Source organism: Manis javanica, chromosome 17 (assembly GCF_040802235.1).
Source record: "Manis javanica isolate MJ-LG chromosome 17, MJ_LKY, whole genome shotgun sequence".
NCBI classification, from domain to species: Eukaryota; Metazoa; Chordata; class Mammalia; order Pholidota; family Manidae; genus Manis; species Manis javanica.
Window position 1 is genome coordinate 20,136,053 of NC_133172.1, and position 25,431 is coordinate 20,161,483.

Here is a 25,431-nt window from a genome sequence, read left to right on the forward strand (position 1 = left end):
CAAAACCATCTAGTGAACAGAAGTATGCAATTCCTCCAAAGCCACAGAGATGAGTGGAAGATGGAGGAATCCGATCCGGAGGCCAGGTGGCCCTCCTGACTCAGATTGTGCTCCATCTCCCACCCACTCTCCTCTTCAGGGAGTGGCCGCCATTGTTTGACCTCTCACTGCTTACAGTTAAGCCTTAATCAAGGAGCTCACTCCTGTTGAGTGCCCTAACTCCTGTCTGCAGCACCATCTCCAGAAACGAGAAAAGACTGAGCCTTTAACCTCCTTTGTGGCGTCTTTATTTTCTGCTGGTCCACGAATAATGTGAGCATGGGTCAGGGAACTCCGCTGCACAGAAGCACGTCACTGGGTGTGAGGAAGTGAAGGGGCAAGAGTGGCAATTCCAGACCAGCTTCCCCCAAGGGCTGTGGTCCAAGCTCACTACCAGAGGGTACCGTGCAGCGCAGACTCTGGGGAGCGCAGACAAGGACCAGTCACAATAGGGAACTACAGCCTGGTATGAGTTTATTTGCTTCTGTCCTCACGCTCCTGTTTGATGAAGTTGATCAACCCATTGGTGGAAGCATCGTGAGAGGTCACTGGGCTGCTGCCATCAAGCTCAGGCTCAATTTTCTTAGCCAGCTGCTTTCCCAGCTCCACTCTGCCAGAAGAGGAGAAAGAATGGTATGAGGAAGGTTCCAGCATTGCTAGTGAAATCCAGCAGCCAATCGAGAGGTGTTCCCCACCTTCCCTGCGAGACAGCAACTCACCCCCACTGGTCAAAGCTGTTGATGTCCCAGATGATGCCCTGGACGAAGATCTTGTGCTCATACATGGCTACAGAGGTGGCAGACAGTTCATGTTAAGGCTCTACCAGCCTAGTCCAACCTACCCCGGGCCGAGACCTTCCCCGCTCACTCACCAATCAAGGTTCCAAGAATGAATGGTGTGAGTTTGGTGAACACAATAGAGTTGGTTGGGCGATTTCCTTCAAAGACCTTCAGAAAACACCCAGCAATGTCCCCCCATTAGTTGTGATCTCCAAATCCTCAGAAGGGAGGTGCACCCTGCCCCATGGAGCCCCTGCCTGTTTATCCCTGTTTATTCCTACTCCAGGATGCCACCTGAAGCCCACTTTTGAGAAGTGCTGACCTTGTGTGGCAACAGCTTCTCAACGTCCTCTGGACTCTTTCCTCCGACCTGGAGCTCCTTTCGGGCCTCCTCTGTTGACTTCCCCCTCATCAGGGCCTCAGTCTGGGCCAAGAAGTTGGCCAGGAGGATCTGTCAAGAGACATCCAGTGCTGCTTGGAAGCACTGTCTGAGCTTCAGGCAGAGAGACAAGACAGCTCGGCACTTCCCAGTCCCAGTCGGGGTTATTCCCAGCCTGGGTTAGGCTGCTGGCCCCCACCTCTAGAGCTCGGTTGGAGCAAAGGGCTCAGCAGGACACATCCAGTGACACCAGAGAGTAGGTAACAAGGGCAACTACTCTTTAAGGAGTACACACGACATGCCAAGGTCCCTGCTAAGAACTTGAGTGGAATCTATCTTTTAAGGACCCTGAGGGGAGAGGCATCATCTCTTTTCAAGTTAAGGTCAGTTTCCCCAGAACAGTGCACAGTTGCAGAATAATGAACCGGAAGAATCAGAATGCAAAGCCAGGCGTCTGACTCCGAGGCTTTTGCCCACAGTAACCCATGCTCTGTATACTCAAGATACGGTGCCATCAATCCTCTTCAAGGACTCAGGTTAGAAATCAGATGGCTTTCCCATTTGCTGCTGTGGCAGGCAGGACCTTGCCCCATGATCTTTGCCCCTGCTGTACCTCCTGTGTATGCCATATTACATGGCAGAGGGATTTTACCAATGCAATTAAGGTTATGGACTTAAGATAGGGAGATTACCCAGGTGGGCCCAACATGATCAGTTAAAGGTAGAAGAGGAAGAACAGAAGGCCAGTGAGTCGAAGATGCAACAGAAGAAACAGGACAGGACTGAAGTTTGAGAGGGACTCAACCCACCGCTGCTGGTTCTGAGATGGAGGGGACCACAAGCCAAGGTGGCTTCCGGAGGTTGAGAATGACCCCAGCCATCATCAAGGCAACTGGACCCTGGTCCTAACGGGAACAGAGACCCAGCAGAGCCTGCTGGACTTCAGGCCCACAAAAATCGAGATAATAAATGGGAGTTGTTTTAAGCCACTAAGTTTGTGGTGACTTTTTATGGCAGGAGTAGAAAAGTAGTGTAACTGCCAACCAATCCACCAGGTCCGTGGAGGTCGGTGTGTGATGTGAGCCTGAGGAAGTCTAAGGAGGGGCAGGATGGGTGCTTACCTTGTGATGCAAACCATTCCTTATCGGGTGCTGGGTCTGGACCGGGATGAGGAAGTCACAGGGTATCATCTTGGTGCCTGTGAAGGGCACCACAGTCACCCGGGCACCTACCCCAGCCTATGAGAGCCACCCACAGGGCCTGCAGGAGAGCACAGACCTCACCTCCGTGACTTCTCCAGTCTCTGCTGGAGGGCCCTCCCCATCGCCAGCCACACCCTGCCCAGGCCACATGGGCCCTACCTTGGTGGATGAGCTGGTAGAAGGCATGCTGGCCATTGGTCCCTGGCTCCCCCCACACAATGGGGCCCGTCTGGTGGTCTACCCGAGTGCCGGACTTGGTGATGTACTTCCCATTGGACTCCATGTCACCCTGGAACAGGGGCAGAAACAGCCCTCTACCTACAAGTCTTGCTCCTTCACAGACTGTGCCAAAATCCTGCCTGGGATGCACCAGGCGTACCTGGCCTGGCCCTGTGAGGTGTCTACAGCCCTGATCCTTTTATCTTCCCTCCCTCAGCTGTGAGGACACAGGCTCACAAACTCTGGCTCAGACCGCTTGGCAAGAAGGACCATGACCAATAGCAGGAAGGTAAGGAGGCCCAGGGAAGACGTCCTAGGAGCAGAAATTGATCCCAAAATCTTCAACTGATGTCTTAAGTGAGAGGCTGGCTGGAGCCCAGAGTGTACATCCTTTCAAGGGTTGTCACCTCAACTAGATGCCAGGGCTTGGGAGCCTCGGCCCCTACTTTAGTCAAAGGTTCACCCCCAGGTGCTGGTCAAAGTCTGCTGTGCCTGCCCGGGGGTTGCAGGGCAGAGCCTGGGTTTGTGCTAAACAAACCAGGCACAGAGGTGGAAGGGCTACCTGCATCCAGGAAGAGGAGAGGGGCTACTAGGCCTCTGGAGATTGCAGGTGGGGCAGAGGGCTGTGAGTGGTCCTAAGAGACACCACAGATAGGGGGTGAACGTGCCTTTCGGAGGGACAAAGCAGCTCAAACTATGGGGATCCAGGCCTGGGGCCCCACCCTGCTGCAGACACACAGAATGATGCCCAAGGAAAAAATGACCCAGCTGAGACACGTGCCCTGAGCCAGCCCAGGGCCTGATGCCACCATGATAATCAGGCATGCCCCTCCCTTGGCAGTCAAATTCAGCTGATGCTCAGATCAAACAGAGCCTGATTACAAAGATTCACCATGAGATGGGTGCAGAGGTGGGCCCTGGCCATGCCCAAGGGTGATGAGGTTAAAGCCCCAGGAGTAGCAAGAACCTGGGCACCAGGGCTCATGAGCCTCCTACCCTCAACAGGCCCTGCTGGCCCCAGGGCCTGGCCTGGCAGCTATACCTGCTGGAAGTAGGCGGCAAAGCGGTGCAGGTACTGGTCATAGGGCAGCATGGCCTGCGTCTCACAGCCAAAGCAGTTGATGTACCAGATACCCAACAGAGCCAGCAGGACAGGGGCATTCTTCTCTAGGGGTGTCGTGCGGAAGTGCTGGTCCTGAAATGAGAACAGGAGCTGAGCAACCACCCAGCAGAGCAGTGGGAGGGAGAGAGGCAGACAGCTAGACCAACCACGTGCCTCTGGCCAGCGCCTGGCAAAGAATGCAAGCCTCAGCACTTACCATCCAGTGAGCCCCTGAGAGCAGCTGTTCAAAGTTGTCAAATCCTGCAACACGAAAGCAGCGTCAACAGAAATGCTCATGCCCTGTGCCCTCCTGGCAGTGCATACAGCATCTTCTGGAACCAGAGAAGTGCTGGATGTTGCCAGAAGAAACAGGACCTGGAAATACTTGGGCCTGCAGAAAGCCTCTGGAACCAGAGTCAGCCCTGAGTGCAAAGGTGGCTCTAACTTCACCTTGCCTGGGAAATGAACAGGACAGCAGTGGTGAGGAGCGAGAGAGACCAATCTACAAACCCCCCACAACAACATGGGCCTCCCTTCCTGACCTCAAATAAATGTTCGAGCCAAGAGCAGAGGCCAGTGGCCAGTGAGGACAGGAAGGTGTTCAGAGGTACAAGATCCCCACCCAACCTTAGGCTGCAACACTGTCTTCCAAGACTGAAACACACACACTCACCCACATGCAGGGCAATGGAGAGTCCGATGGCTGACCAAAGCGAGTAGCGTCCTCCTACCCACTAGGAGAGACAGGAACCGGTGTTGAAGAAGGATTGGGATACCCCGCCCCCCTCCCTCCTGCCACAAAACTTGCCCCCTGAGAAAAATGTTCTTCCACAGGTGCAGCTCTAAGGGCCTGCCCCCAACACATCTCTGGAAGGCAAGACAGCAGGCCACGCTCTGGCAACTCTGGGTTGACCAACAGGGTAGATTACACATGGGACTAATCAGAGCCACAAGACAACTGAAAAACTTACCATGGCTGGCCCGGCCTCCTCAATGACAGGGCCAGTGCCTCATACCTGTGCCAGGCCTGGCCTCCTGGGACACCAACAGGCCCAGAACCTCACACCTGTGCCAGGCCCGGCCTCCTCAGACACCGACAGGCCCACCACCTCATACCTCTGGCAGGCCTGATCTCCTCTGACTCTGCCAGACCTAATGCCTCCTACCTGTGACTAGCCCACCTCCTTGGACAGATCCAGCACCTTGGAGCTGTACCCCAGCATACCCACCTCAGATACTAAATGACACAATGCCTCATACCTGGGTATGGCCCTGCCCCTTCTGACATGGGCAGACCCAGTGCCCCATATGCATGGTTAGCTCTGCCTCCTGGGACACTGACAGGCCCAGTGGCTTATATGTGGTCTTGACCTATCTTCTCAGCCTCAGGCCCAAGACACACCTAGGCTTACCACCCACACTGTGCCTTCTCATGTCACACTTGCAGACTCCACTTTGTATCATCAGAATCCTCAGAGCTCCATTTCTATCTTCCTAACAACTATTTACAGAGCACCTACCACATTCCTAGCACAGGCAACAGAAATAGTCCCTGGAGGAGAGAGACGTAGATGAAATCATCAGGCCAATAAATGTGAAAATGAGACAAAGTGCTTGGGAGAAAGGAAATACAGTACTGAAACTGATTATAAAAGGAATGTGAGGTGTGCTAGAGCCTGGATCTGAAGAATGAGCAGGCATTACCAGGGAAACACTGAGGGAGAGGCATTCCAGCAGCCAGAATAGCATATACAAAGGTCCTGTGGCAAGAGCAGCCTTTTTCAACTGTGAGAGAATTACACCCCACAAAGAATGACCCAATTCAGTGACCTCTCAGTTCTCCCAAGGGCAGTACCCTTCTGAGTATAGAGGAGAGATGCTGATCCTTTACGTCTAATTGATGTCTTGGGGCATTAGGGCTTAATTCTCTACTGGAAGCAGGAGGAGGCACAACACTATGCAGAAGATGGAGGAAGGAGTGAGGACTGGAGGGCAGAAGCTGAGAGGTATGACTGGAGAACCAAGAAGGATGCAGGTGAGGTGAGAAGGGAAGCAGGAGACAACATCGGAGTCCTAGTGGTCACCCAGAAAATATTGCTACCCTGGGTGGGGGAGAACCAAGGACTGACTCGGGAGCTTCAATCAAACAGGATCAACTGGAAGAATGAGACTCAAGCTTAGCCTGGAGGTTTCTGGCTCAGTCTCTTCACCTGGAAAGGGCCCAGATTTGGGGGAACCTTGGGGGTATAGCTCAGGGGAACAGAATTTGACTACAGATTTTGGGGAAACTTACCTGACAGATACAGTCACACAGGGCCACACATGCCTGACCTAGGCTCTCAGGTATCACCTGACTCAATTCTAGAAACTGGACTAAACAGCCGGTCAGCCCTCAGACTGATGGATTCTAAGCTGCTGCCCTGGACTGAGGCCAGGTCGTCAGGTCTCACTTCCGGGAGAGTCCAGCAATGCCTGTGTCTGACTTGAGCCTCTGAGACCCTAACTTGCAGACAGGTCTCTAGGCCTCACCTGTACCCGCCATGGGCTTCTAAGATCACACCTTACAGATGCAGCTCCTCAGTCAGTTAGACATTCTATATCTCACCTGCCCAGGGCCTTGACTTCATTTTATCTAACCAGGTATAATCTTACCTTTTTCCTGACCTGGATAACTCAGATCCTGTGCCACCAACCCCAGTCCACCACCTTAGACTGGTTGCAGATCCTCAGACCTCTGTAATAGCCTGAGCTCCGCTCATCACACCTGACCAGGGTGCTGAGACCAGGTGGTTGCCTCAGGGCTTACTACCCATTCTACCTGATCCTAACGGTTCTTGAGCTCTCCCCAGGCAGACCCACATCCACATGCCTAGGCTGCCTCTGGCTTTCCCTTGATGACAGCCCGTTACCCACCTAACTGTGCCTGATCCTACTACCAAAGATCCCACCTGTGTCTGACTCACCTTCTCAGGCCTCTCCAGCCACACCAAATATATTTCTGGGCTAGATCTTGCCTACTAATTTCACCTAAGGCCAGGAATGCCAATTTATACCTGAAGCCAAGTGGCAAGAACATAAAGATTACATTTATGTACCACTGCCATGTGACCCTGGATCTAGACTCACCAATAATGCTTGCTCCAGGCACAGGTACAAGGGCCTCCCCTGGGAGGACAGCTCTGCTTGTATGTGTTCTACTGCAATACCTCAGACTGCAGGGTTACGTACACACCTGTCAGCGAGTCTCCAGACCACGCAGGGATAGACCAGGTCTACACACTGGTTTGTGCCTGACCTTGACTCCTCACGTCTCAAGTGACAGACCCAGGCTCACCTCTCCAAGCCCAACTCAGTCTCTGCACACCTTCCCAAGTGACCCAGCTTTATCTACATGGGCCTGACCTTGGCTCTCAGGCCCCACTTGTATCTCGTGTCTGATGCAGCTTTTCATACTTTGCACACAACCCAACGCTAACAACCCCTGCTTAGCCTGGGACTGAGAAGCCTCACACTTCAGGCAGTGTGACCCTCCCTGCACATCTGTGCTCCAGACCCCACCTGAACATGTGGTTCTACCTACCTGTGACTGACCCATGTTCCCTAGGGATAAACTCTTAAGACCTGGGTCAACACACCTATGCCAGAACCATGCTCCAAGGACTTTACTTGCAACACCCCGGTTTACAGACCTCTGGCTCCAAAGTCCTTGCTGAGAGAGCCACATCTACCTACTTGTGTCTAATTTAGGGTCCACGGACCTCCTATGAGCCCCACTGTGTTCTTCCTACCTAAGGAAAAACCCAGTGTTGTGAGCCTGACTTGGGAGGCTGCTCAATCCACTTCAGGCCTCTCCACGAAGACCCAGGGGTCCATACCTTTGCCTGAGTCCAACGTCTGAAAAAGCCAACATGATCTGCCTATACTCAACCCTAACTCCTTAGGCTTCCTCGAGATCAGTACACTTGGCAGACAGGCTTTGCCTACCTGCCTCTGACCCTGGCTCCTCAGACCACGCCAGGCAGGCCAGATCTGCCTACTTACCTGCCCCTGGCTCCTTACACCACAGCTGGTGGGCCAGCACTACCTGCCTGTGTCTCCCTAGGTCCTAAGGCTCCTGATGGGCCAGCTTGGCAGACTCGTACATGCTCTGGCTCCTTATACTGCAGCTGATGGGCCAGCTCTGCCTACCTGTGCTTGACCTTGACTCCTCAGACTACACCTACCTGTGGCCTGACATTGGGTCCTTAAACCATACCTGGTGGGGCAGCTTTGCCTACATGTGCTTGACCCTGGCTCCTGAAATCTCACCTGACAGCCCAGCTCTGCCTACCTGTCTCTGACCATGACTCTTCCAACTGCACCTGGTGAGCCAGCTCTACCTACCTGTACTTGACCCTGGCTCCTCAGACCTCACCTGGTGGGCATTCCACCTACCTGTGCTTGACCTTGGCGCCTCAGACCTCACCTGGTGGGCCAGCTCCACTCACCTTGTCCTCCCCTGGGAGGACAGCTCTGCTTGTATGTGTTCTACTGCAATACCTCAGACTACAGGGTTACATACACACCTGTCAGAGACAGGCTCCAGACCACGCAGGGATAAACCAGGTCTACATACCTGTCTGTACCTGACCTTGACTTGTCACGTCTCAGCTCTGCCTATGTGTTCTTGATCCTGATTATTAACCTCACCTGACAGGCCAGTTCCGCCTACCTGTGCTTGATCCTGGCTCCTCAGACCTTACCTGGTGGGCCAGCTCTGCCCACCTGTGCTTGAGTCTGGGTCCTCAGAGCATATCAGACAGGCCATCTCTGCCTGTCTCTGACCATAGCTCTTTCAACCTCACCTGGTAGGCCAGTTCTGCCTAACTGTGATCACACCTGGCAGGCCAACTCTGCCTACCTACGCTTGATGCCAGTTCCTCCAACCACTCTTGGCAGGCCAGCTCTGCCTACCTGAGGCTCTTCCCAACTCACCTATTCAGCCAGTTCTACCTACCTATGCTTGACCTTGGCTTCTTAAACTATACTTGGCAGGCCAGCTTTGCCTGTTTCCAATCCTGGCTCCTCCAACCATACTGGTAGACCAGCTGTGCCTACCTAGGTGTGACTTTGTTTCTCAGATCTCACATGGTGAGCTAGTATTACCCACCTGTGCTTGACCTTGGCTCCTCAGACCACACCTGCAGGCCAGTTCTACCTACCTGGATTTATTCCTAGCTCCTGAACTGTACCTGGGCTAGCTCTGCCTACCTGAACCTCATCTCAGATGCTCACATCTCATCTAAGACATTCAGTTCTCACCTGGGCTTGACTGTGACTTACATTTCACTGGGCCTGCTATTATGAACCTGCCCAGATCTGGCTCCATAGATCTTACCCAACAAACCCTGCTCTACCACCTGTCTGTAAGTCTGTACCTTTGCCTGAATCCAACATCTGAAAAAGCCAACGTGACCTGCCTACATTCAACCTGTGCTAGATTCCATAGACTTTACCTGAGAAACGAATTCCACATACCTGTGCCTGGCCACTCCTCAGTCCCACAGATCTCTCTAAAAGATAGGTGGAGATGCGGTTCTACCTTCCTATCTTGACCTTACCTGACAGATCTATATCTAGTCACTTGTACCCAACCCTGGCTCCTCAAATCTCACCTGAGAGAGCTAATTCTCTCCACCTGCCTTTACTTCGTATCTTCAGAGATCATGTAAGAGACCCAGTTCTTTCCAGATGAGCCTAATGCTGGCTCCTCAGGCTTTACTTGACAGATCTGCCCTACCCACCGGGGCCTGAGCTGAACCGCGACCAGAGCCGCATGACCTAACTGTGGCTTTCCAGGTCAGCCTACCTCTGCTTGCCCTGATTGCATAGATGTTACCTGAAAAACTGAGCTCTACCCACCTGTGCCTGACCCCAGCTCTTCAGATTCAGAATACAAACCAGGGCCTGACCTCAGCAGCTCAGACCTTACCTGTTTGAGACTCCAAAGTACAAAACTGTATCTTACCTCAACCCCTCCAGCCCCACCTGAGAGACCTGCCCTACATACCTGAGCTGGGGCCAGAATTCATAAACCTTCCAGGTGGATACAGATGTCCATCCCTTTGCCGAACTCCAGCTTTTCAATCTTTCCCCAGGGTACTTACGGTGTCTCCATGACCATCACCCTCCGTGTCACCAGAACTGCTCAGACCCCAGCTGAGGACAGAGTTCTGACCTGGACCTGGTCAAGGGCTTCCAGCCCTCACCTGTTAGATCCGACTCTGCCTCTGCCGATCTTCGGCTCCAGTGTTCCTACCTGACCAATCTAACTCAACCTACATGTGCCTGATCTTGGCTGCTCAGGCCTCCCTAAGAAACTTACTACACCCACCTTGTCTCATTCCAGCTCCTGAGACTTCAGACAGACGTGGCTCCACAGAGCACCCTCGGCAGACGCCACTACAGACACTCCCCTCGGACCTGACACACTCCTGGCTGCTTACCTCAGCCCGCGGGAAGCCTGGCGAGAGCCCACTGGAGCAAGTGTCTGAGCGGCCTGGGCCTTGGCCATCTCGTCTACCAGGAGCCCCGGACCACACCTTACCCATGGAGCTCCTTAGCCCACCTGTCTGTTCTTCACCTGCCCAGACCTCACTACCCAGTCTTCAGCTTTTATAACCTGCCTGACCCCTGGGCTCCTCAAACCCCACCTCAGCCACTGCACAATGTCACAGACCACGCCTTGGGCTGGTTATGGATCCTGGGAGACCTCGGCAACACCCTGAGCTCCGACCATCACACCTGGTCGGGATGGCTCAGGGGAAGTACCCGGGCCTGCCTAACCCTGAGTCTAATGCCTCGTCAATGCTCAGCCACCCACTTCCTGAGGCTCACTCTCCAGTGCCTACAGCTGCTCCATGCTCCAGATCTAAACCTCAACTCCCAGACCCAGGTTAAGTACCTGTACGTGACTGGATCCTCAGACCTCAGGTAACAGAATCATATTTAAATACTGTGCCCCGTCGAGAATTCAGAGACCTCATCTGCACCTCTACTTGTCTTGGCTCCCCAGAACTCTCCTGTACCTGTCCTGGTCCCTCTTCAGACCTCACCAGCCCAATTACTCTCAACTGTGTGCCGACTCCGGCTGAGCCTGACTCTGAAACACCTCAGTTCCCACCATACCTCTGCCAATCCCAGCGCGGGAGGCTGCCCCAAGACTGACCCCAGCTGACCAGGCCTCACCGCATGTACCTACCTCTGTCAGACTGGACTCTTCTGATCTTACCTCGGAGCCAGCGCAGTATCCCTACATCTGTTCTGACCCCTGTATCTCACCTGACACCCTAGCTCCAGAAATCTCATCTGCCCCTGTCCCTGGCTCCTCAGATGTCACTTCTCGATTCAGCAATATATACTTTTAGTGACCAGGCAGGTCTCTCCTCAAGCCACTGTGGTACACAGTATGTTGGGCCTGGCCCAGGAGGCCTCAACTGTGCCCACCACCAGTCGTACCCCCATGTTCAGGTGCACAACTATCATTCCAGGCCTTACCCAGGAGACCCAAGCCTCTCCCTAAACCACAGTCCAACTCATCTCTGCACGCTTGGCTGTTGCAGGCAATGAGAGCCCACACTGGGGCCCAGCTCTGCTCTGTGGGGCTCCCTGGCAAGCAGGAGCAGCCACATGTCCCTGACGGCCACCTGCTCAGGCTCCAGGTCCCAGGGAGGAGGTGGGAGGTACCTGCCTCCTTTATCAGGCATGCAACATTTGTTAGAAGCTCTCTCAACCGGGGTTCCTCATCTGAGCCACAGGACGCAAAAAATGATTTGAGTGACTTCTCAATTCTTCCAAGGATGGTACATAACTAGTCCCATTCTAGAAAGAAGTTACCTCATTACACACAAGAGATCCCTTAGGCATTAGGGCTTAATTCTGTCCCAGACTCCAAGACTTCTGGAGGTTACATCTGTGGGTATCTTCCACCAAGGAAGAGCTTCCAGTCTAAGGGCCTGGAAGCAGCCCCCATGGGAACGCCAAGACAGTGCCCTCTTTGGTGCCCCTGCCACAGTCATGTGTTAGAGCTATGCCCTGTATATTCACAACACCCAAGACTGTACCCTGCACCCTAAGCCTTCCCTGCATTCCAAAGCCAGAGCCCTTCGCACACCATGCTGCACTCAGAGGCCAGCGGCAAGGAAAGCTCCTACTCAGTGCTGGGCACCAGCTGTGGCTCTAGCAGAGATGAGTCCATGTGACATCTGTTGCCAGAGTGGCTTGCAGCTCTGCCATGCCAGCAAGGTTTGCTTTACAAGCTGCCTGGCAAGGCCCCACCCAGGCCTGGCGCCTCTTCTCTGCTGCCCTCCAGCTCTCCTTTTCAGGCCTGCAGTCACACCTCCTGCCTCACCCCGCCCCTTGGCCTTTACAGACAGCGGCCGCAGTTCAGAGGAAGGTCAGCTCTGAGAATAACTCAAAACCCCAGCTTAGTGACGGGGGCAGGGGGGCTCTGGTTACCCCCCAGTGGGAGCTGCTGTGAACTCTGGGGGTGTCACCCTGGCATTGCAGTTCAGCCCGCCCTCAGCAAAGTGGAGCCCTCGTCCTGACTGACTGCTAATGCCCACAAACCTCTCTGAGGGCCGCTCAGCCTTTCCCAAAGCCAGGCATGCAGCAGGTGCTCAATGAACGCTGACCTGACCACCCAGATCTCTCATCTGTGGTGCAACGGTCATGAGTTGGCAAAGGACACAAAATTCACCCAGCGGAAGGAAGTGCCTTTACTTACATCCCAGAACTCAAACATGTTTTGTGGGTCAATGCCAAACTCCTTCACTTTGGCCTAAAAAGGACAAAGGGAGAAAGAAGAAAGGAAGCCCATGTTAGCTGGAAAAGAACAGAAGCTCCAGGGTGCGAGGAGTCATTACCATCAGAGCTGCAGGAACACCTGCCAGCTTCTGCAGAGCCCCAGATGGGGAAGACCAGAGCTGTCCACCCCAACCAGACACCAGGCCAGTTCACATTCAGCACACCAGTGGGCTGGCACTTGCGAAGCCCTCCTGTTGAGGGGTCTGCACACCCAGCACGAGGGCCTGGCCCACAGGCTGCTCTGCATGAACTACCTGCTGGGCCTGTTTGGGGTATCAGAGACTGACCCCCCAGGACCTCTGGGAAACTGAGCCCAGGGCTGGAATGTGAGCATGGGCGGGAGTGACTTCCCAGGCCAGGAGCCAAACAAGCCAGACACCTTCCCAGTTCTAATCCCAGCATCACTGACTCATGGAATCACTGAGCAAAATGTCACGTCCTTCACTGGGGCTTAACATCCTTGCGTGAGACTGGACTGCGTCCCCATCCCTCAGAAGCAGTCCCATTCAGGGAGAGGCCAAGGGAGGTCATGGGTGTGCAGCGCTCTGGGTTTCAGTCAGGACTGGGTGATGGACGGGGTAATATGATCCCCACTGACTGCGTGCCCCTCTTCAGGCTGCAGAGATTCGAGGGAGAGTGTAGTGAAGGCCAGGATAGGTTGCAGCTCACACCTCTCATAGGCAACCCTTCCACCCGTCAGCCAAGCCAAGAGCCCTGAGCCCCATAACTGGGCTCGAGTGTTCTGATAGGCCATGACCTTGACCCTCCCAGGGAGGTAGTCTGGGACCCACACGGGTACTCACTGTGTTTGTAGACAAGGCAACAAAGTGCTTCGCAACTGCAGAAGACTAGAAGAGAGAGAGCCAAGTTACACCAAAACCATCCCAGGGGCAGGGGCCACCCAAGGCTAGCGCCCCTCATCTCTGGCGAAACCAAGGCCCTGGGTGGGACTGACTGCTCCCAGTCCTTAGTTCTGGGGCCGCTGGAGAGGTTGGGAGGACAGAGAGGTCAGAGGCTGGTCAGCCCATTCTTCAGGCACATAGGCCTGGGGTCCCTCCCCTGTAAAGTGGTGTGGCCAGCAGGCAGAGAGGATCCTGCAGGGCCCTACAGCAAGGGCCCTCAGCCAGTTAGAGCAGCTTCTGCCATCCTTGGTGTGTCTGGAGCTGGCAAAGCCAAGTATTTTCAGCTCATATTTCAGGCTGCCTCCTGTTTCAGGAGAAACAGGGCTAGCGGGCTAAGCTGGGCCTCTCAGGCTGATGGGCCCACCATGGTCTTCCCAGCCCTTGCCCTGCCCACCACCCACCCCAGCACTTACATCCTTGGCCGACAGGAGAAACCACTCCTTTGCTGTCTCTGCATTTGTGATGGTCTCCTGGGTGGTAAAGGTCTACAGGCAGAGAGTACAGCAGTTAGTCCCTAGCTCAGTCATCATGGCCTCGAGCCAGGGCTCAGCAGCAGAGGCCACCTGGGTAGCCAGTTGTCCCAAGGAGCAGCGCACGCAGATCAGTGACAGTTACTCCACACAAGCTCCACCCACATGCCCACAGTGCCACCATGAGTGGCTGTGTTTGGGGCAGGGGCCTGGAAGGAGCAAGCAGTCATCCTGATTCTAGAACCTCCCAGCCAGAGGAAGGGGAACCTTAATAAGGGTCCCAACCCCCACCTGGGTGCCCCACTCCAGTCACAGGTCATAGGCCAGAGCATCTTCCAGAAGAGGGGCTGCAGCCACACCTGGGGCTCCCTACAGCCCAGAGTAGGATATTATTCAGAATTGAGATGGAATTCTTAGTATGTGCATTGATGTGAGTAAGTAAGGCATAAATGACAACAAACAAAATCCTTGTATTACATGGGCATGGCTCTGGGGTCAGAAAGGAGCAGACATTAGGAACGGGGTTCTAAGACGAGAAGAGTCCCAGGCCGGGTACAGATCCAGCAAAGTGAGTGGGTGTGGCCTTAAGACAGAGGTTCGAGCTGCACAGCTCAGGTGTTCATCAGGTAAACTGTGTTTGTACCAGACAAGAACAGTCTGGGGGCAGTGCTGCTGCCCAACCCGCAAAGCACAGTGCAGTAAGGAGGGTCCAATGGCCAGGGTACTGGCGAAGCCCCACCCACCTCACCCCCAGTCCCACCCCAACACCCACAGGGCTGGGGACCCATACCTTAGAGGCAATGATGAATAAGGACGATTCGGGGTTCAGGGCAGCCAGAGTTTTGGCAATGTGGGTCCCATCAATGTTGGAGACAAACCACACTCGGGGACCTCCTGTTGAGTATGGCTTAAGGGCTTCGGTCACCATGAGGGGTCCCTGTGGGGATACACGGCATCAGAAAACATGATTCCAGGGCCCAGGGAGGTGAGGGTGAGGACAGCCAGTTTCCACCACTGGGGACACTGAGGCTTGGGTGGAACTCCTCCCCACTCCCCAAGGCAGTGCTCTCCTCACCAAGTCAGAGCCGCCGATGCCAATGTTGATGACGTCTGTGATGGTCTTGCCTGAGTACCCCTTCCAGTCACCGCTTCGGACACGCTGGCTCAGAGCAGAGACATGTGCATGTGATCAGCCCAAACACCCATGTATAAACTGCTGCTCAAAAGCATCGTTACCTCTACATCCCTATGCCTCAGTCACAACATCCAGGCCCTCACAGAGGCCTACTGAGACCATAGTGATCTGCCACATTTAGCCCCACTCGACCCTATTTTATCATTAGCAAAGTGGGTGACATGCCCACCTCTCAGTAACATTGTCAGAATTTGCAAAACAAGGGTGAGCTCTCAGCAAAACCTAATACATCAGAGACCAAGAGATGTGAAAGGCCAAGGACTGTGACTGGCATGTGCCAGGGACAGGATATCAGACATGCAGCCAACCTCCGCATGGACCGGAATCTGGCCTCCTGGTGCTGTACAGTCCACCCGTGCTGAACAGGGCTGACCCGTGCACCCACCAGGATACTGCAAACAGGAGGAGGCATGACTTCAGATAAAGTCTGAGTCATGAAAAAAACCTTGCAGCATCTTGTTCTTTTACATCACTCACTTTGCAGGAATCCATCTATCCAGACATGGGGACACTGAAACAGTGGCCCGAAGAAGCCAATGTGGCAAGGCACTGAGGTTTTCCTCCAACACCCAGTGCCAGTTAACCACCCACGAGGAGGAGCCACCTTGGCAGAGGGTCCTCCAGCACCCGCCAAACCTTCAGACCTGACCAGCACGTTGTCCACAACCTCAAAAGATCCCCAAACTAAGACCAACTCCTGCATGCCTGATCCACAGAAACTGTGCGAGACAATACATGCTTACTGTTGTTCTAAGTGAAGTTTTGATGTAATTTGGCATATAAAACAAATAACTACTGCAAATTTTGGTACTGGAAGTAGGATATTGCCATAATAAACACCTAAAAACATGGGCAAAAGCTAAAAAGACCTTGAGAAGTTAGTGAAATCCTAGAACACATTGGAAAAGACTGTTAGTAGATGTTTGATAGTCCTTGAGGGGGCTGCTGAAGTGGATTTAAAGGGAGGAAAAACATTATTGGAAACTGGAGGAAAGAGAATCTTTGTTATATAGCAACAGAAAGTTGACTGCCACCATTGCCTCATTAATGGGGAAAGTGGAAGATGGCCCTACTATCCGCACGATCTAGGTACAGAGATTTCCAGGATGTGTTAAAGGAACTGTGTCGCTTCTTGGTGCTTACAATGAAATGTAAGAAGGGAGAAATAAGCTAACGGAGGAATTTTTAAGCAAAAAGAAGCCAGGAATTGTTGGGTTTGAAAATCCTCGGCCTCTCCAGGCAACAACTGATGCTAAAATTAAAAGATGGCTCCTTGGCAGAGGTTAAACCCAGGGCATTATAGTAAGAGCAAAGTGTAAAGATGAAGCAGTAGGTATAGTTGCAAAACCTGTTAAGACCTCAGAAAGAGCAAAGGTGTTAACTTTTGGTCAAAGATAAGGCTTCTAAGAAGCTTAATGGTATTGTCTCTATGGTCTCAGAAGCAATGGTAGAAAAAGGCTCATCTTGAAGAAATTTGTGGGTATGATTTTTTTCTAAGGAGTGAACCTTTCCTCCAGTAAGCTTCACAGGAGACCCATAAAGTTCTTAAGATAACTAATTATCAGAAACTTTACAAGCTTTAACCAAGAGAAATAGTACAAAAAAGAAGAGGCCTTTAGAGGAAAGGCCACATTTCTGCAGGCTTTAAGTAGGCTGATAAAACTATGCAGTTGCAAACACAGACTACCTTTCATGTAAAAATCATGACAAAGGGCAAAGCCACATTTTGAGGAATGACTCCTAAGTCGTGAATCCTAACCAAGCAACTGCCAACATGTGTCCTGCTGGATTTCAAAACTGCTTTGGACCAATGACTCTTGTGTGTCTCCCATTTCCCCCACCATTTGAAAAGGAATTGTCCTTTATCAGTTACCCTATGCTGTCTAACCACTGTGTTGGGTGTGTGAGGGGTGAATAACTCGTCTCTTTTACATCACATGTCTTCAGGTCAAAAAGAACTGTAATTAAGTTGCATTAAAGCAAATGCAGGTAATACTATACCTGCACCTAATTCAAATGAGGTTCTTGGCTTCCAGCTGATACTGTAATGGGATATAAACTTAGGAGAATGTAAGTGCGGTGTTTTGCCTATGGACGGAACATGATGAATCCCTGGGATCGAGAAGGCAGACTACAGTAGCCACCTTCCAAGATGGTTTCCCAGTAACCCTTGCCTCCTGACCTCCATATGCTTGTGCAGACCCCTCCCCCATTGATCAGAGCTGACCTGTACAACCGAGAGGGCATTACAGAAATCAAAGTGTGTCTTCTGAGCTGGCTCAAGGTGGGAAGACTGTGAGGCACTCTGCTCTGCTCACTCTTGCATCACTCACTCGGGGGAAATCAGCTGCCTTGTCATGAGGACACTAATGGCCTGTGGAAAGGTCTTTAAGGTGAGGAACAAAAGCTTCCTGAAAACATCTTGACAGCACCTTAGGAAAACTAGTATACACGTCTCCCCCCAAACCAAGAAGACCGAGCAACTACTTTTTCTTTAAATAATGAAGTAATGAGCTGCTATGGAAAATTTACCATCAATACAGAAAGTAAGTTGCTTTGGCTTCTAAATTCTCGATTCCACCATCAAATTTTTGTTATAATAAAGCATCCCAAAGAGAAAAATCTGTGTATTTTTAATATAACTACACATACCCTTTATTTGACCAGATAGGATTTTATGACACATGCCAGTTCTCTTAACTTTTTCCAAATTCATTGTATATAACCTGAACAGTACGGCAGGTCAATGCAACCACAGCTCCCAGGTTCCCAGTGGTGCCCTGACCTACAGTGTGTGAAAATACACTGGTACTACTGATCAGTCCCTGGTAAACAAGCTCAGGTTGCTTTCAGTTTTTGCGACTAAAATCCAGATCATGGCGAACTTCCTCACCCAGCCTTGGCAAAGTTTTGAGAACATAGGAATAGAGTATTCCTCCCATGGAACTGCTGCCATTCAGCAGCTTTTTTGAACTATAAATATACCCCGTCAATCTGAGGCAGGTACTCTGGCGGCCAGCCATAAGGGAGCGCTTTCCTGGAAACAGCTCCGCAGATGGCCAGCACCTCTCCACAAGGCATGGCTGAGTACAAAAAGGCTGATGGAGTAGCAGGCTTGCCCAGCACGTCAGCTCTACCCCTTCACAGCAGATGGCTGGAAATACTCTTCCCTACACCCAAAGCCATCACAAGTACCAACCACTGTTAGGAGACACTCTGGAATCCAGTCCCAACAGGATCCCAAGCCTTCCTCACCCCAGGAAGTCACACTCACGTGGCTCCCAGGTCTCTAGGATGGATGCCCTCCTATTGTTTCAGGTCTGAAAGTGGCTCTTAGCCAAAGCAACAGACAGACCAGCCACACGTGGGAGCCACTGCTCTCAGGGACAAGCTGACCAGAACCCAGATTATCACTCCCAGAACACACACAACCCATATATACACATGTGCACACACCCACACAGGCGTCACTCCTGTACCCCAGGCTTGAGGATATCCATCAACCCTTGCAAGAATCAGCCACGGGATGGACACTGAAGCTACAGTGGTTGCTGTGGGGAAATCTCTAGTTGGTCTCTGAGGCAACCCTGATGCCTCTCACACAGGAAATGAAGACACAGTTCTGTGCATTGATGCTGACATGGGAACGACTTACATATTTATAAATACAAATAAGCTGCAGGTGAGTAGATAACAATGAACTCATGTGTATGTGTCTCAAAAAGGAGACCACAGAGGTATATATACACTAGGATGTGCACGGGAAGCTACTGGAAGGTTTCCCAGGAAACATAAAGGCTGCCTCTGGAGAGCTGGCTGCGGTGTGATCAGGGAAGTTTTATATCCATTTATTTTATCTAGTTCTAAACTAAGCAATAAGGGCACATGACTAAAGAGGTTAGAAAAAGCAAGTTTCTCCCCAACCATCCCATCCCTCCAGGACCTCACTGCCAGGTGTCTATATAGTTCAGGAAGGAGGCTGCTCCACTGCCACCGGTGGTGGGTTCCCTCAGGACACATCGGGGGCTCCTGCCTTCAGAGGCCCCAGGGCCAGTGAGCACAGAGACCGCCCCCACCTCAGGCTGCAGTGACAGCCTAAGTCTTCTCCCGCCAAGGAGAGTGGAAGGGCCACCATCAGGGGCCGAGGTTCCCAAACACGTGCACACAGGAGGCCAGTGCAGCAGCTGCTTACCTGGCAGAAAGACTTCATCTTCTCCAGGACCCTGTTGACCTCTGGCATCACATCTTTGCCATCCACCAGAACAGGTGTGTTCGACCGGTTCCTCAGGGCCACATGCAGCACCGCTCGATCCTGGGGATGAGTCAGAACTGAAGACCAGCCACTCCCCGAGCTGGGCACAGTGCACTGTGGCCCCAAGAGTCAGCTCGGCCCTCTGTCCTCTGGACATTGCAGGCCATGAGGTCTCTGATCGTACCAGGGTCTCATACTGAGAACCCACTATGTGCTTGTGGAAGTAGGGCTGCCCCTCACCCGGGACGGGGAAAAGGCATGTGCCACTTCCTATGTGCTACAGTCATCAGGGCAGGGAGCCTGGAATTAGCCAAGGATGGGTCCCAAGGGCCCATAGGTGTCCAGGGCATGAAAAGCCAAGGCAAGAGGAACAGAGTGAGTGAAGGCAGAGAGCGGTGTCAACACAGGTCAGAGACAAGCAACAAATGGCTGTGGAGGACCAGGGCTCACTAAGCCTAGTCTCACCTTCCCAATGAGTGTACATGATGTTTGTCAGCACCTTTTGAAAAATGCCCCCAGCCTCCTGAATGTGAAGTAAAGCAGGCAACTCAAGCTTCCCACACCAAGTGGCCCCATCACACCAACTGCCGGAAACCAAATTGGACTCCAGCTCTGTGACAGGTGCCAGGTGGCTGGCTGGCCTTGTCAGGTGAGATCGACAGTCCATCAAGGTGAAGCCAGCAGGGGAATCCTTGAGGGAACTAGGTCTAAAAACCCCAGGTGGGCAGGAAAGGGAAGGTCTTCAAATTCCAACCCAGGGAGAGGTTGACTAAGGTGGAGGGATGCACGCCACCCTGCCCAACCTCACTCCTGTCCCTCATTCTGTAGGCAAATGCACCCCTCCAGGAAGCCCTTCTTGATTGTAGCCTCCCTGAGCCTCACCCAGCAGTGAGAGACAGCAGTGCGTGAATCTGAATCCTGGCTTTGTCCCTTACAGATATGACTTCTTAGATAAGTGACTTGCCCTCTGAGCCTTGGTTCCTCATGTGCAAAAAGGGGATAATAATGAAGTAGGAACAGGTATAAAAACCTTGGACAGTAACCAAGGACAAGGCTGAGTGCTCCAGGCTTCTGCAGCAATTCAGAAACAGAGCCCCCAAGGCCTTACCACCATTTATTGATTCCTACCCTTGAGGAGACTGATCTTTCAACATTAGGTTCCTCTTTTCACTAATAACACTTGCAGCAAGGATCAATGAGAGTTAAGTCCTTTGAGCATGCCCTCTCCCTTTAGGCTTGAGATGTGTTCCCCTGGGCAGATACCAGGAGCCACTCCACACGCCCCAGATCCAAACTGCCAGTCTCAGCGAAGACATACATGTATGTCAAGGGCCCTGAAACCCATTCTAGGAAATAGGCCTTCAGGTCCCTCGTTAAGCAAAGCATTGCCTAAGAGAAGGGGTGAAGACACAGAGCAATCCTCCTAACAGTCAGATGAACCCCAAAGGGAAGGAAGAGGCCCTGGAGGATATGCAGAATCTGCTGTCCACATGCCTGCTCACCTCGGTGAAGTTGATCTTCTCGCCATTGAACATGCGCTCCCGGGCAGCCTCTACACCCCTAGACTTGGCCTGGGAAGAGAAGATGTTGAGGCCTGGTCCCCTCCATGTTGGCGACCAAGAGTCTGAGCCCCCAAACTAAAAGCTTAGTGAAGGCCCCCAGTGGGGCTGACAGATGGCTGCAGCCTGGAGCCCACCCTCACTGTCTAGGAAGGGTCTGCTCAGATATCAGACACTGGGTCCCCTGGATGCTGCTCAGGACCTGAGCCAGGGGCAGGAGCCCAGAGCCCTGCACCTGCACAAAAGCAGTCCCTGAGGTCCACTGAGAGAAGGAAGTAAAGATGCTCAAGGACCTGGGGGCTCCCAAGAGTCCAGCTTGCCAGCCACACTGTGCGTCAAAAGTCAAGTCCCCCCAGCAGAACATTACCAGGTCTACCAGCATCTGCATCACACCCTCGGTCACAAGGTTCTTGGAGTAATCCACAAGAATATGCCCGTGGCTGGTGTTGAGGGTCAAGCTGCAGAAAGATGGCAGAAACCAATGACCACACCCCAAGTCTCCCCAGCCTGCTCCCTGACCAGAGCTACTTCCAGAAAAAACAACCACCGTGTGTGCCACACCCAGGACTGGCTTCAGCTGCCCAGCACAGTGGTGGCACCTGTCACCTGCCAGCCCACCTGGCTGACGTGCAGCCGCCGCCGCAGACGAAGGGGCCATCCTCAGAGAACACGGATGCAGACCCGGGGTAAGAAGCCTCTGCTACAGCTGTGCAGGGGATGGAGGTCGGGCACTGCCCCTGCCTAGCCCAGGGAGTGACCCTTCCCCCTTAGGCGTCCACTCTGTGACTCAGCTTACTCAGGGAAGAAGCCATATGACAGGGTTGGCCATCAGGGACTTCTGGGGGTACAGACCTCTTCTCCCCAACACCTCTCCCAGGGACCAGGGCACACTGGACTCCATTCCCACCCCCAAGATTTCTCTTTTCCATTTCCCAGTCGTTCACAGACCTCTGGACCTAGTGTTTTGGGCAAGAATCATGCCGCTCATCTCCACCCTCACACCGCGGCTTTCCGCAGATCCTCCGGGCTTGCCCCACCCAGATCGCACCCCGCAGACGGTCCCGAGCCCATTCGGGCCAGGAGCGAGTGGAGGGGGCAGCCCTTCCCCGCCTGCTGCGTCAGTAAGGGCCCCTCCTCATAACTGCGTGAGGAGTCCCTTCTCAAATGGCGGGGGCTGGGGAGGGGTGGCTAACAGGAGGGGAGAGAGATGTCCCTGTGGAGGGGCCCACTTCTCATGACTAAGAAGCCCGGGTGCCAAGACCTCCAGCGACCCCTGTGCCCCCGGGAACCTGCTTCAAGGAGGCATCAAGGGCGAAGAGCGGCCTGGGCACCGATCCGGGGGCCACGCGGGGCGTCCTGGCCCTGCTACCCCTGACCCGGTGCGCTGCGGCCCCGCTACTGCTCCGCACGTCCGCTCCCTGCCTGTGGTCCGACGCGCGCACCTGAAGTGGTTGAAGCGTTCCTTGTCCCCTTCGAAAAGGCGGCGCAAGTTGAGGTCAGAGCCGTGCTCACGGTGCCACTGCTGTAGCTTCTGGAACTGCGGATTCCGGGTGAGCGCGGCCATGGCGACAGCAGCTGCGTGCACGGATCGGAGGAGCGCGGAGGAAGAAGACGGAGAAGGCGGCGAGCAGCAAGCGGAGGACCAGAGCGCACAGCGGCCTCTGGCGCAGGCGCAGGCGCAGGCGCCAATTCCCTCCCCGCCAAGCCCCGCCCTTCCCCGCTGTTCCAGGCTACCCGCCATCTGCGCCCTTGGGGCGACCTTGCCCACGGCCGCTGCTCTAGAGCCTCAGCTTGTCTCTCCATGCAGCAGGGCGGCCAGCTTGCGCTGCTACCCTGCCAACCGCTACCTGGGAGCGAGTGGTGGATACAGGCAGAGCTCCCCACGCCACAGCCCGCTTCATCGGTCACTCATTCATTCATTCATTCATTCAACACAACTCCTTAGAACATTTCCCATGTTCAAGGTCTTGTGGATACATAAGCGACAAATAAGTTCTATTAAGAAAAGAAAGGCTGGAAAGTGCTGGGTATAGGGGTTTCAATTTTAAATAGAATGGTCAAGGGGAAACACTAATTAGTGACATTTGGGCAAAGGCCTGAAGAAGGTGAGGATGAGAGCCAATTGGATAGCTTGGGGGAAAGTGTTCAGGCAAAGTTAAGAACAACTGCAAAATTCCCCAGAGTGCATGCTTAGATGTTTGAGAAGCAGGAGGCAATGTGGCCAGAGTGGACTGAATGAGGGGAGCAGACAGAAAGGGAAGGAAGGCGACAAGATCATATGGACCTTATAAGTCAGCATGAGAACTTTGTTTTTTATTCCAATAGACATAGGAAGCCATCTGACATGTTTTACAAAGGATCAGACTGACAATGCAGCAGGCATGGGAGTAAGAGCAACAGATAGGAGGTGACTGCAACCATGCAGGCCAGGGATGAAAGTGGCTTTAGTCAGGGTCGTAGGAGCTGGACATGGTGGTCTAGATACACTGAATGAAGAATTGAGAGAAAGAAAAAGAACAGTCAGGAATGACATCCAGTTTTTTTTTACCCAAGTTCTAGAAAAATGGAATTGCCACTGCGTTTTGGAGAGATGTAAGTTTTGGGGGGAAGATGATGAAACCTATCAGTCATCTAAGTGGAGGTGTTGAGTGGGTATTCATGTCTGAAGTACAAGAAGAGAGGGTTCAAGCTGGAGGAAAAACTTGGGAGTCATCAGTGAACAGACAGCATTTGAAGTCATGAATGAGCCTGATGAGAGAGTCTGGGTGAAAGAGAGTAAATAGAGTCAGAGAGGAAAAGAGGTCCAAGAACTGGGCACTCAAATAGAGATTCTCCATTGCCTGGCTCCCCCAGAAAGGCCAGACACGGAGTGTGCCCTGTCCTGCTGCAAACTAGGTCTTCCTAGGGCCCACCTCCCAGCTCCATCAATCTCTGCCCTGTCTGGCTTCTGCAAATGGCTCTTCTCTCCCTGCCCAGAGTTATTTGGGGTCCTAAAGATGAGAAGGAAAACAGGGAAGGGCTGCAGTGGAGAATCAACCCATGGTTGCCTGATTGCTGAGCCCTGTTCTTAATCACAAACCTGTCCCGCTGCCACTTTCTAGCTCTCCCCATTTGTTTTAGTATCAGTTAATATGTTTTAATATCTGTGATATTAAATATCTGTGATATTATGATTGACAGGGTATATTTTACAAGTGGAAATGGTCAAGAATGGCATCTCAGACTGAAAGGACAGCAGCATGGCTAAAGGCAGAGGACAACCCAATCACTGCAATGATGCTCGTGCACCTGGAACTGGATCTGAGGATCTGCGTAGGATGTTACAGAGAACCCACCAGGAAAGGTGCCACGTGTGGAAGCATGGTCAGTACTAGAGGGTGAAGGTGCATCTCTGATCATATCTTGGGGAGCAGAGTAGGATCTGTAGTTTGGGAATATATTAAATTAAGGTAACTTAATATCCTGACAGGAGTTAAACCCTACTGTTTTCTACCACCATCACCAAAATCACTACCATGTGTTGTGCCAAGTCCTGTCTGCACACCGAAGAGCAGAGTTCAGAATCCTGGGGATTCTGGTGACAGTGAAGCTTGGAGGGGTCAAATGTGCTCAGACTAGGGGCTGACTAACCACAACCAAAAGAAAACCTGGCTCAGAAAACTGAAGAGACTCCTTCAGCCCCAGGCACCTCCACGTGCCCTCAGCAAGATGGCCTGGCCCCGGGGGCTGGAGGGTGGACTTCACTGAAGAGGCAAGTTAACAAAGTCCAGGGATAGTCCTCACGCCAGTAAGGGTTTAATTTCAGAGACTAGAGGGCTCTTGTAAAAGCAGTTGGCTGATGCTGAGTATTTGCAAAACTAGCACTTACTGAGCCTGTAGCGTGCAGAGTTGCAAACAACGACTGTTTCACAGATGGGTAAATTGAAGCATTGGTATTTAGATTAAACCAGGCCTTAATTAGGGACCGCTGGGCAGGGGTCCGATGGTACCTGGAGATCAGGGGATCACGTTGATAGGGGCGGGGGAAGTGGGGCAGGAGGAATTATCAAGGCGGGGTGGCGTTCTGGCGCCTGAATTGAAGGAGCCCATGGGAAGTGGGGAGCTGTTCCGGAGAGGCGCACCCACCGGGATGCTGAGTCACGGTGACCGGGCGAGGACTAAGGACCGCGCTTCTCTGGAACTCCGCAGAGCTCCCGGCGCCTGTCCCTCTTCTCCGGAGGGTCGGTGCGCACGTGTCTTCGCGCCGAGAAGACCCGGACAGAGCAGGCAATCGGGGTGGGAGGGATGCACGCCTGTGCCTGTGGGTGCGCACGTCCGGTGTGCTCGTGTGCGCATGCCCCGGGCCGGGTCCCTAGCAAGGATGCTGAGAGCCGGACTAGCAAACATCGCTACCCGCACGTTTGGGATAGACGGGAGCGCGCATGTGACATTATGAGTGGACTGCGCGTGCGCACACCAGGAGTAGTGATGGGAACGCCGCGTCCTCAAG

General features: G+C 53.0%; 1 protein-coding gene across 1 annotated transcript; it reads right to left on the reverse strand.

The window, feature by feature from the left end:
• Positions 1 to 270: 270 nt before the first annotated feature.
• On the reverse strand, positions 271 to 22,602 carry GPI (glucose-6-phosphate isomerase). The gene is made up of 18 exons (XM_037021587.2): positions 22,385 to 22,602; positions 21,310 to 21,400; positions 20,886 to 20,954; positions 19,324 to 19,443; positions 15,012 to 15,095; positions 14,727 to 14,873; positions 13,880 to 13,951; positions 13,368 to 13,412; positions 12,485 to 12,538; positions 4,394 to 4,454; positions 3,938 to 3,981; positions 3,661 to 3,813; positions 2,559 to 2,688; positions 2,319 to 2,395; positions 1,141 to 1,269; positions 911 to 986; positions 759 to 825; positions 271 to 649 (listed from the first exon to the last, which is right to left on the reverse strand). The coding sequence occupies exons 1-18, from the start codon at positions 22,504 to 22,506 to the stop codon at positions 514 to 516; spliced, it is 1,677 nt and encodes a 558-aa protein (XP_036877482.1). The 5' UTR covers positions 22,507 to 22,602; the 3' UTR covers positions 271 to 513.
• Between the last annotated feature and the right edge of the window lie 2,829 nt (positions 22,603 to 25,431).

Excerpts from the sequence above, each read along its gene's own strand:
- GPI (XM_037021587.2), bottom strand. The coding sequence starts at position 22,506 with ATGGCCGCGCTCACCCGGAATCCGCAGTTCCAGAAGCTACAGCAGTGG. Across the intron at positions 987-1,140 it reads AGAAGCTGTTGCCACACAAG|GTCTTTGAAGGAAATCGCCC; the intron begins GTCAGCACTTCT and ends TGTTTTCTGAAG. Across the intron at positions 650-758 it reads AACAGCTTTGACCAGTGGGG|AGTGGAGCTGGGAAAGCAGC; the intron begins GTGAGTTGCTGT and ends CTCTTCTGGCAG.